The sequence below is a fragment of the Daktulosphaira vitifoliae genome, unplaced genomic scaffold (genome assembly GCF_025091365.1).
Source record: "Daktulosphaira vitifoliae isolate Bord-2020 unplaced genomic scaffold, ASM2509136v1 Scaffold_3, whole genome shotgun sequence".
Classification (NCBI taxonomy): Eukaryota; Metazoa; Arthropoda; class Insecta; order Hemiptera; family Phylloxeridae; genus Daktulosphaira; species Daktulosphaira vitifoliae.
The window spans coordinates 35,769,286-35,781,653 of NW_026099574.1; the positions used below are offsets into that span (position 1 = coordinate 35,769,286).

Sequence of the window (12,368 nt, forward strand, 5' to 3'; positions counted from 1 at the left end):
ATATATAATAATATAATAATGATTGATTGGGTTTCTTACTTTAACTTGATAAATTAAATTGATAAAAAATATTAACCAATATTATAACATGCAATTATTAGTCATTAAATTCAATGCAATTATTTATAAGAAGTGGTCTTCAGCTTCTATAACATACATGGAACACCAATGTGAAATAATATCTCATTAAACGATTTTATTTGATATTAAAAGGTAAGCGTTTTAATAATTTTTCGTAGGTGTCAAAATATTAAATATACAGAGTGGTCTGTTTATCATAAACCACTTAGTTACTGATGAAATAAATACAATGTTAAAAAAAAAATTGTTTTTTTAGTTATACATATCTGTAATTAAGAAATATATTTTATTTCTTGAATTTTATATCAATTTATTTATGATTAACTACTTTTTAGCATCGTTCCTTAGTATTAATAGGAGTGTCAACTTAATCTTTTTAAATGGCAACATATGTATTAAATAGCTTATAAAACAAAAAATGATCTAATTAGGAAAATTAACAATTTAATGTAATGACCTGAGGTGAATCATGGGTAGTACCCGTTGGGTACTGATATTTTTATAACTAAACATTTACTGGTAGTACTCTTCCTCCCGCTTAGGTATAAACATGTCAATAATTTCGGGAATACTGGTCAAAAGTTGTTATCGACCAGTTATTTTCTTAATTACATCATTATTTATTAAATAAGCTAGTTAATTATATGTGTTGTCATTTGGAAAATTAACGTATAAGGAACATGAAAATTACTTCATGATTGATAAATTGAAATAAACATTGAACTAAAAGAAACTAAACAAAAGTAATTATCAATATTATTTTTATTTTTCGATTAATTAAGTGGTTCATGATAAGAGAATTGCCTTATATATGGAACTAAAAATTCCCAAACTTTTTTTTCAATATTGTATTGGTTTTGTGACTAAATGAGTGGTTTTTGATAAACTGATCACCCTGTATATCTATGTTGGCCATGGCCAAAATTAAAATTTAGATACACATATAACAGTGTAAATAATGTTATGTGCTCATAGAAAATGCTTCATCAGTCAAACGAAGCGCCATATAAGTATGCATACCTATGCCGACTCAAACCATTCAAAGAAAATCTTTGCTAAAAATGTACTGCGTGAAGGTAATAGTAAAAATATGAATTTTAATTTTATTTTTCAAAACACTGTTTGAAAACGTCTTATTGTCAGCTAAACATAAACACTACATTTAAAATTGTTGTTTGGCAAAACAAAAATCAATAAAATTATTTTCTAAAAGTTTCTAANAAACTACATTTAAAATTGTTGTTTGGCAAAACAAAAATCAATAAAATTATTTTCTAAGTGTTTCTAAGTGATCAATTTTTACTTTTTAATTTAAAAAATATATAAAATTAAAAAATTGTCTAATAATGCATTTCGTCAAAATATTTTTATTCGTTCGCTTTACTTACATTTGAATTTTTTGCCCGTAAACAGGAGGAGTTACCTCATTTNTTGCCCGGAAACAGGAGGAGTTACCTCATTTTCCATTTAGACCTATTACTCAACCACTACAAAAAAGTAGGTACTACTAATAACATTAACTCTCCGTTACTGTCCCAAAATTCGATTTCGACTGTACACGCTACTTAAATGTTTAGTATAACCTGACAATTTCGTTGACAAACGAATTGCATTCAGATGCTTATTGTGGTGGTCGTCCATGGCGGCTAAATGACTAATAAAATAATGAAAAAAAATTTGAAAAACTCTACCCACGCATTCTCCGTAGGTAGAAATATTCCACGCGTTGATAGTGAAGATGTTGTTATTTTTAACTCGAACGACTCAACGTTTTATCGGAATCAATCGTTTATTTTCAATGTGGCCATTAAAAAAATAATCACATCGCCCAAGTTGCAATGAACGGCGGTAATAACTGCTTGTGTGCGTGCGTTTGGATCAATTTCGGATTGTCTTGCCGCAGCTATTAAATGTCATTGGATTTGTGTGTACATAACAATATTACAATACATGATGTATACATACCAACGCATAGTGTTATTTATACTGTGTTGTGGTAGATGCGTTTATTTACCACGTAGACGGAACGAGGTTTCGCGCGCGTACGGATTTCGCTTAGGTGGCGTCGGCGGCTGGTGCCGATACTTTGGCCGATTCCGGGAACGCGGACAAACGGACGTACCAGAACGTGGGAAATGATGGGCAAACGCCACTGAGGGCGACACAGAGAAAGATAGATCCACTCTTAATTAATAACAATTTACTATTTCGTTGCAACAATAGTAATTACAGCGGTGTTTTATTAGTTGATCAAACGACTCGCGTCGATTCTTTAAGGTTATTTTGACAAACAAACTTGTTTCGTTGTATGCATCATATTGTTTATAATAATTTTGATATTCAAAGTTATTTTGAATCTAAGGAAAAGTAATTTTTCAAATAGTAAATAGTATGGTAACTAAGCAACTCAAAATTATAATTTTGGTCTGCATATGTTGCAATTGTCCAATTCACTAATTAATGTGTTAATTGAGAAAAGTTAGAATGACAAAAGAAATTTAGTGAATCCAATGCCATAGACATAAAAATTTTCTATCTATTTTTCCCTTTTCCTACTTTTCCAAAAGGATTATTAAAAGTTTATTAATAATCGAACGAAACATATAGTATGATAATGAGAACTAATAACTAATTTTATGTGCAATGTGTGAGTCCAACTTGCATTTGCCATGTTTTTTGAGATTATAGCCAAATTAAATGTACTATTTAATTTTTTCTAAGAATTAAGTAGATAGGTGATAGTAGATAATTAAAACTATTTGTCAACAAAATCGGTGTCGAATTCCACTATTCTCATCTGTCATTGTGGGCGATAAGAGACTCAAAATACTAATAAAATCATTATATACTCAGCGTAAGAATATACAATTTAAATAAAAAAAATTTTTATCCGTTATAATATTTCTCACAATGTAATTTTAAAGTATTGTCAAATTGTCTACTACAACCAATACAGTTAAAAGCTTTAACTATATTGCAAGTATAATTTTTTTATTGTATTTATGGAAGCTCATTATAAAAATATGTTCTTTCATAAGATTTTACTTACGTTTTAAGGATTTTTACTAACTAGCGAGTATAAATAAATTTTTCAAAGACAAACATTATAGCAATGACGAAGACTACTGATACGATATTACCATTTTACTAAAATAAGTAATGGCAGAATATATCATTGCTATAATTACAAACCTTCTTATTGACTATAAAAAAGAATTGAAAATTGACAGTGACAATGTGGAAGTATATTATATTAATTGTATAATTTAAATACTTGTCCTGAAAATTTCTAGGAATAATAATAATAATTTTAAGTCAGATAAAGTTTTTGTGTTCTTTCTTTTTGATATTTCTTCATAATCACGACACTTTTTGCAATAATTGAGACTACAAATAACTTTAACCAGTCCAGGCGATAACAATAATTTTTACCAACAAATTCATTTCAAAAATCTTATTTGTTTTGTCTTGTGACAAAAATTAACTCAAGCTTAAGAAAATAACTTTTAGTGAACTAATAGGATATAACGATGTTAAAATTATAATTTATACCGTTTGTATTAATTTTGTCGCGTGAATTATATAAAAATGATAACATTTGATATCACTATTATACAAGAATCATTTGCGAATTTTTTTTTGTATGATTTAAAATAATCCATATAAATGTCTTACTTTAGAAAAATGATCTGTGTCAAAGTTGAATAAACTGTTAGAAAAATATATTTTTAGTAAAACTTAAGCTCGGNTGTAAGAAAAATATATTTTTAGTAAAACCTAAGCTCGATGCTCTTGTGCAATCGCCGCTTTTTTATTCTTCAACTAGCATTAAAGTTTTTATGAAACGTGCCATATGATTACTTAACCAGTTTATGATTTCAGTTTAACAACATAAATAAATAAATAAGAATAATGCATAAAAATTCATGTGTAGCTCATTTAAAGATAACACTTCTTGTAAAAATAGTTTAAAATATCCGTCTTCTGAATAAGATAAAACAAATACTTTTGTATGTATATAATTGTATAAAAATAACACTCGACACTAGTACAAAAAAAGCTAAGTTATACGTTTTAAGTAGTAATACCCTCTGTGAATTCTATTTTATTACCAATATAACCGAGTGACGTCTGACTGGTATACCAGTCATAAACCTTTATCATAAAAAACTGTTTTTCTCTCCAACATTATAAAAAGCTATGTTCTTCAATCATCAAGGATTTTTAAAGCTTTATGGTAATTATTTTGCAAAAAAAAGTCCAGTTTTAAAGTACTTTATTAATTTTATTTTATCGAAAATGATCTTAAGAATTCCAGGTAATAAAATGAACGCTTCTAAGTTCTAGAAGATAGAACATACATAAATATATTTTTTCTAATGTTAATTTTTTACTAAACAAAATATTTGTATTATTTCAATATAAATTAGTAAATAATTAGTGTTTTTGTTAGAGTAATAAAATCAAATTTATCTTTGCCATTCATAATACAAACATGATTAAGATAGGACTGCAGCATATATAAATGTTAAATGAGGCTTATATTTGTAAATAATGAATGATATCATCGGAATTTAACTAATAATTTTTTATCTATATATTCAAATACTAACATAATGCGTATAAAATGTTCGACAACGAGATAATTGTTTTTCTTGAAATCAAAAATGTACTTATAGCTAACATTTATACTGTCATGTAAAACTTTGATATATTTTAGAAAACTGTCCACATTTTAATATTTTACTGGATCTGTTCGAACCAGTATAATCCGAACCTATCCTATTCGAACAATAATTATTAAAAAAAATACTTTTTTTTTTCAAGTGTATCAAGTATACACTTGAGTTATTCAATTTTTGAACTCTAACTACTACTTGTATTATTGAAATTAATACTATGTAGGGCTCTACAATAACCATAACTTTTTAGATGTAGTTTTTAACTAGAAAAATATTTGAAGATGCTTAAGAATTACAATCGGTACATCTATCCAAACATACCGAAAATTATGTTGATACACGTGCTATGTGCTTGGCTTGGGTTAAATATTAACTTACAATTACTTGTTAGTATTGTTATGACATCATTACCATAATGGACAAAATAGTGTTGTAAAAAATTTATATTTAGGGAGAAGTCGTATTACAGGCTACAGTAATGGTTTATTGTAAGCCAAGATTTTTGTCATTCATGTGAGTTTTTTTTGTTCGCAGTTTTTCATAATAATAGTTGTATTGTAAACGACGCCTCGTGCACAGATAGCCTCAGTGGAATATGTGTGGAAAATGTGTGCAGATAAATACGACAAATCCAAAAGTAAAAGTTCCCATGTTCAGTTGGCTGTTATTGTGATGTGCTGACTGTTAGAAATAAATTCAGGCGGCGACGGTGGAATGCGTCTAAGACTTTTCGCGACAATTATTGTAATCCAGAAACGAATATGACAATAATATTATAATAGTGTCATGGAAAGTAAACACACAAGGTTGTCTAGAAGTCAACGTTTAAAGAATTTCGGCGCATTTAGTTCTGTATTTCATGTGTTTGTTTTTTTAGTCTTTGTCTACATTTGCATTTTGTTATTATTATTATTTTTTCTTGAGTCACCTTAACTAGATCGCATAATCGATTGTTTTTTCCCTGTCTCGTCGGCAGTTCCGCATCTAAGCGACGTTTTTATTGTTATTATTATCGGTAATATTACATTTATTTTATGGTTAGGTACAGAGCAAAAAGTACACGGGGTTAAAATATTTCCATTAAAATGTCTACGAAACAACAATAGTTTAGAAACAAAATAGTAATAAGTAAAAAAAAAATTCTTCTTAATCCTTCCACCTAGACCACTTACTATTGTCTAGACACGCGATGTTACATATTTTACGTATTGTACAAGTCCGAAACTGCCGCCGGTTTGATAATAATATGCAAAGGCGATCGACGAACACAATTGAAAAGCAGACAGTGATTTGTTATTTTAATTTTAATAACATTAGGCGACTTCGACCGGCGAGCCTAAATAGGTTCGTCTAGCATAGCTTTTATTTTTTTTACCATTACTATTATTACATAATGGTGTCTACCTGTCGGAATCGTTTTCGAAATTTATGTGCACCGACAGCAACAGACGCAGTCGATTTTATAATACCCGAACCTAAAAAATCATAGTAGCATAATATTCGATGACTATTTCGTCTGTCTAGTCTGTCGCATACCAAAGCCTAGACGGCTAGTTAAATGATAATAAAAAAAAAATCTTATTGTTTTGCTCTTCGAGCAATTCACTAAGGACATCGCGATACCAATGGAAAGAAATAAAAAATATTGTCGTTAAATGATAATCGTTAGACTAGACCGCCCAAATTCAATACAACGTCCGTAATATCTCTCCTAGACAAAAAACCAAATTATTCACAGACTACGTCTATGGGCTTCCTCGTGACCAACTCTACATGACCAGCCTCAATGGTTTTATAACCAACGCTCACGACTCGTTTGTGTATTCGTCGATAAAATAGCAATTAATATAACACGTTTTTATTGCTGACTTAAAATAAAAGTAAATTATTTCGGATAATAATTTTGACATCAATTATAATATTATTATAATTCCCAACAATAACATAAGAAAGTGGTTTCGGCTAATCTACTGGCCTTGTTATAAAAAATTGTTTTGGATGCTCTTCAACGCAGTCGGCGATATTTTCATAGAATCGATTATAAGGATATAAACGTGTCAATGATGTTCTGTTCGACTTCATCTGTCAGCAGCTTTTGGAGTTAAATAAACACATTTTTCCAGCTTTGATCTGCTACTGAATCTTAATGATTTTTCTGTGAAGTTAACAGAATAGCAAAACTCGTAGTCAAAACAAAATAAGAAAAAAGAAATCCTATGCATTTCACATGATTTATTCGTGCGGATTGCAGTCAATTTATTTTCCAGGTGAATTTCGCACGGACAATTTTAGTGATGTAGAACATTACGGTTTGGGAAAATCAGCGTTTTTGTTCAAATTGCGTTCTCATTTCGTGCACAAGTCTAAAACGCACTCAGACATAAAATGAAATAAAAAAATCAAATAAAACAAATGAGAGAATTTCAAGTGACCGTATAAACAGGACGTTGATCACGGTTTTTTATCGTATCGAATTATCGTACCGAATACTATTGTTTTTCGACAAATTTTAATATTAATTTTTTTATTTCCCTAAGAAAAACGCTGCGGTTGCGTAAACTTCAAGTCAGACTTGTGATATTTGCATCAGTTGCCCCGGATGTCCTAGCTGATAAACGCTCGGGTTTCTTGAACCAAAAAAATTAACAAAACAAGTATATAAATACACGCGTATCTATGAAAGGTATGCATCTATATAGACACGCTCACACTCAAGCACGTATATAAATATATATATATATAAATTAGTTTTTTATTCTATATCTATTTATAAAAACCACAGCAATTGCTGTGGGTTTTCAATGGTACGATCTAGGGACGTGGCAAACATATACGAATTTCAACTAGGGTAAACTTACGATACTTTGAGTATTTTCGTTTTTTTTTTTTAAATTATGAGATGGTATCGACCGTCATAAATCAACGTAAACAAGCTGCCCAGATTACAGCTGAGTGTATAATTACACATGATATTATTGTCTATGCCGGAGCAATACTCTCTTAATTATTTTGATCCCTCTTGACCACTTTTGGAAGTATGAATTGTATATGTATAAACCTGTTATATAGAGGGAATGATCGGATTTAAATAGTCTGGTGTCAAAGATGTCGAATTTTTAAACCGAATAAAATGTCGATTGTTAAACATTTTTATGATTTTCTTAATACTCTGAATTATATGTTGTGGATACTATTGAAAAAGTTTATAATAATGAACGATTATAAAATAAATAAGACTTTATTTTAGAGATTAAACACTAAGTGGATTAATAAATTAATTTTTTTTTATTTTCAGTTTAACAATAATGATTGGGCCTTATACAAATAACGATAGGTCAAATTTAATGTGCCTATAACAAATGTAACAACATAAAGTGAAATACGATTTCAATGCATCTATCCCATTGGCAGTCGTAATTGCCAATAGACTTTTATTTATTTATGTTAAATAATTTAAGTACAAATAAATCTTGATTTTAATACTTAATAGTTAGATTAACTACTGTGTAATTGTTGTGTGATGATGTAATCTGCGTGTAGCATTCAAACATCTCATTGTATTAATCTCGTATATTTTTGTTAAAAGAAAGTCTTTAACTATTTACACGTATGATTATTGACATCAAGTGTACTTTTAACAAATGATTATTTTGTTGTTTCAGATCAATAAAAAGTAGATAAATCATTAATTATATAACTAATAATATTATTTCAAATTTTTTAATGGAATTTTTTGGCAATTACATAATTGAAAGATTTTTACTCAGTGGCAATAGTTTAGTGTCTTTTAAGCATACCCTCAAACATGGTTAAAATGAAAATATCACATCAGTAACTTTTTTAAATTTAATTATAGTTCCTTATGTTTGTCGTATAGATAATTTGCTTAAAAAAAAAAAAAAAACGCTAGGTAATTTGTGATAAAAAGAGTTAGATATTTTCATGATACCTTATACGATAAATTTTACATTACTTTGTAAAAATTTCAAGTCTTATAGTTATAAATATAATATCATTTAGTTGTTTGTAGCAATTATGCCGTAATTTGTTATTATTGAATGTAACAAAATAAATATTTTTTTAATTGCTATAAATGTTTAAATTATAATAGTGAAGTTCAATAAATTTAACTGGAATAAAATAAGAACTTTCATTATCCTGAAAAACTTTGAATAATGAATTAATGTCATACTCTATACAGGAGTAGTATAGACTACTTAATACACGCGTGTTTAAGACATACATGAATTAATGAGCAAAGTTTAAACAGCAATTTTAAAAAGTAGTACTATGTGATATCTTTATTGGCCGACCTTTTACATATTTCTTGAATATTATAAGGTAATAGAACCAAATGTGCATTGTTTAACAAAAATAATTGGAACAAGGATGTTATTTAAAATGACAATGATAATTCATATTTGTTATTATCACATTAGTTGATAATGATTATCGTTCCTATATTTTGTTATCATAGAGTGATATTATTGATAAGAAAGCAGTCTTTAGCATAAGGTAGAGTGGTTAACAGCTTTTATATTTTAATTGGCTAAAAATGATTGTATTATTTCTATAGGCATAAGCTATAAATATGTTACGTAATAGTTAAAGTTTTTCATAGTACCTATAGTTTCCTAACCTGTTGGCTGAGATTAAAAGTTTTTAAAATAAAAATAATACTCGGTTGTACCAGATGATTATTGCAGTGGGTAATAATATAATAAGTTTATTGTTTCAACTATAATTTGTGATTATTAATTCGTTTTTATTTGAATCGCTAAATAATTAGGCGTTTTAATGTTATGCTGTTTCGTGCAGTGATGGTTTTTATTAGATTCCCTTTTTATTGGTTCAGTATTATTAGTTTGTTGCTAATAAACGTGTGCTCGAAAGGTTTCACTTAATTTGAAAAAATAAACATTGTGTATTGTTTGCTTGAATCAATTTTTATGATGGAAGACTATTGGAAAACAGTTATATGTAATCGACTAAAGAATAGGAACATAAGAGAACTTGATGGCTATCAAAGCCTTATTAATTTTTGTGAGAATTTTTATAAAATTTTTTTATTTTGCCATAAAAACTCAACAATTTTATTTTATATATTATCTTAATTTTAGATAATAAGTTGTATGAAAGTTCATTACTTTTGCGAGCTCAAAATTCTAAATTAGAATCACAAATATTACGAGGAAATTCTAGTGGTGATCTAATGCTGACAGAAAAAATCTCTACATTAGAACAGAAATTACTCATGCAACAGGAAGAACTAACTGAATTACACCGAAGACGTGGAGAAAACGCTCAACGAAGTATTGATTTGAATGCAAAACTACAACAAGCTGAAAAATTATTACTTGATAAAAATAACAGGTTTGTAAATTTATAATATTTTGGATTGTATTATTATTTTTTCATAATAACTTATAAATATACATTTATTTTTAATTTGTGAAATATATAGTCAAAATTTAATTTTNTTTAAGTAATTTTTTTTTCTTATTTGTATTTTTTACAAAAAAAATATTATGTTTGAATTTTAATTCCTAAATAATTGTAAGTTTTTATGTTATTTTGTAAATATAACATTTATTGCAGTATCTTTTGTATAATAGTTCTGAAAAAAAAAGTTATGAAATATGTTAAATATAATATATTATTTAATGATATAGAGTACAAAAAATAGGGATTAGTTTTATTTAATTTTTTTTTTTATAATAAAAACAATATTATAATACTACCCATATTTGTAAGATATTAAAAATTGCCAAATTTTTCGTAAATATGAGTACTCATTATATATTAATGTTGTTCGTATATAATTTAAGAATATTATTAAGGAAACCATGGAAACAAATTTAGTTTCTTATGGTTTAATTACTAATCTAAAATATCATATTATATTTTTATATAATATGATATTATAGAATATGATATATTAATTTAAAAAAAATATAATTGATCAATTTAATGTTTGATTAACTATTGATTATAGAATGTGAATAAATGTATATTTATTTTAAAGCAGTGACATTGAATATAAGTTTGTTCAAAATTTATCCAATTATCATATATATCTGTATTTAAAATAAATATTCAAAATGTAATTTTATTTTTCATTATTATTAAAAGACTGGTCATTGTTTAATAATATAAATTGATTTATCACAATTAAAGGAATAACATCTTGCATTTTATTTTTCCAACTTTAAAAGAGATCAAATGTATTAAACAGTATAATTAATGTTTTTATTACATTTGTTTATCTGATAATAGTAAAATATCGATTCAAAAATTATAATTTAATTTTCGATCTGCTAACTCAAAAAATTTGATGTGAGGTATTCTTTAAGCAACATTATGTAGTTGTATAATTTATTGAATTTTCATACATAATTTTGTTTTTTTCTCACATTGTAACATAAATAATCATAAATAACATAAATATAATCAACTTTTAGTGTGAATTTTAATGTTAACTAAAGTGCTTATATTCTCATAAAATTTCATGACATATTTAAATTATTGTGTAATCAAATTAATTAATTGTAATGGATTACTTTTCATTTTTTTCAAGCTTTGTAAAATACAAGGGGAGTTTTAATAGTTTGTACATAATTATATATTTAGATGTATTAACATTCATTATTATGAAATATTATTAAAAAATAAAAATATGTATTGGATTTTAATCATGTGTGACACATGATTAAAATTTTATTCCTCAAATATTTAAAGCACTTAAATATTTTATTTTATATTTAACTATAATCAAATCCAAATCCAAAATTAAAATTTTTTTATTAAAAAATTCAATTTAATAGCATAATTATCTAAAAAATTAAGAATCTAAATAAATAATGTGCAATTACATATTTTTAAATTAGTAATAACAGTTTTTTGTTAATATTCAAACTGTGTTTACTTTAGAAAATATTTTCTGTTGATTAATTTTTCATCTTATTATAACTCAATAATATTATTTGTTTTGAATTTAATAGTTTTGAAGACTTCAATCTAGTATATTCAGAAATATAATTAATTTACTTAAAACAATTGTATTATTACACTTGTGTTTAAATATATATTGTTTATGTATGCAAGCTAATATAAAGTAGACTTAGAAAAAAATTGTGATTTCTATAATCAAATAATCTATTTATTTTTAAATTTTTTAACAATTAAATTTCTTTGTTTATAAAATACTTGTTTTATTAATTAATTTTAAAATAAAATACATAGTTTTATACTGTTAAAAATAAATAGTAACTATTATAAATTAAAACTTAATTATCAGATTACTAAAATATATAAAAAACTACAAACATTAAATAAACAAGTTCAATTAGTTAGTATAACAAACTAAAAATAAATATTATTTTAAATATATTAAATATTCGTACAAAATGAGAGTCTCATTTATAAATTATATACTCATATATTTTCTTTTTACCAATTATTTTATATATCTTGTTTTTTTATTGTTTATCTTTGTATTTCAATGTTTTAGTATGATGATGAACTACGTTTAAAACTTTGGATTGGACCATTTAATTTTTTATACTAAGGCTATGTATATATATATATATATATATATATATATAT

At 26.1% G+C, this 12,368-nt stretch overlaps 1 protein-coding gene across 2 annotated transcripts; it reads left to right on the plus strand.

Annotated features, from left to right (window-relative positions):
- Positions 1-9,264: 9,264 nt before the first annotated feature.
- Positions 9,265-10,173, plus strand: LOC126902990 (autophagy-related protein 16-like). Of its 2 annotated transcripts, none has more exons than XM_050680842.1 (3): positions 9,265-9,472; positions 9,553-9,806; positions 9,884-10,173. In XM_050680842.1, exons 2-3 carry the CDS (start codon positions 9,713-9,715, stop codon positions 10,150-10,152), a joined length of 363 nt encoding a protein of 120 aa, XP_050536799.1. In that variant the 5' UTR covers positions 9,265-9,472; positions 9,553-9,712; the 3' UTR covers positions 10,153-10,173. The 2 variants fall into 2 exon arrangements, with proteins under 2 accessions (XP_050536799.1, XP_050536800.1); XM_050680843.1 differs by having other exon boundaries at positions 9,265-9,468.
- The last annotated feature ends 2,195 nt before the right edge of the window (positions 10,174-12,368 follow it).

Excerpts from the sequence above, each read along its gene's own strand:
- LOC126902990 (XM_050680842.1), top strand. The coding sequence starts at position 9,713 with ATGATGGAAGACTATTGGAAAACAGTTATATGTAATCGACTAAAGAAT. Across the intron at positions 9,807-9,883 it reads TCAAAGCCTTATTAATTTTT|ATAATAAGTTGTATGAAAGT; the intron begins GTGAGAATTTTT and ends TCTTAATTTTAG.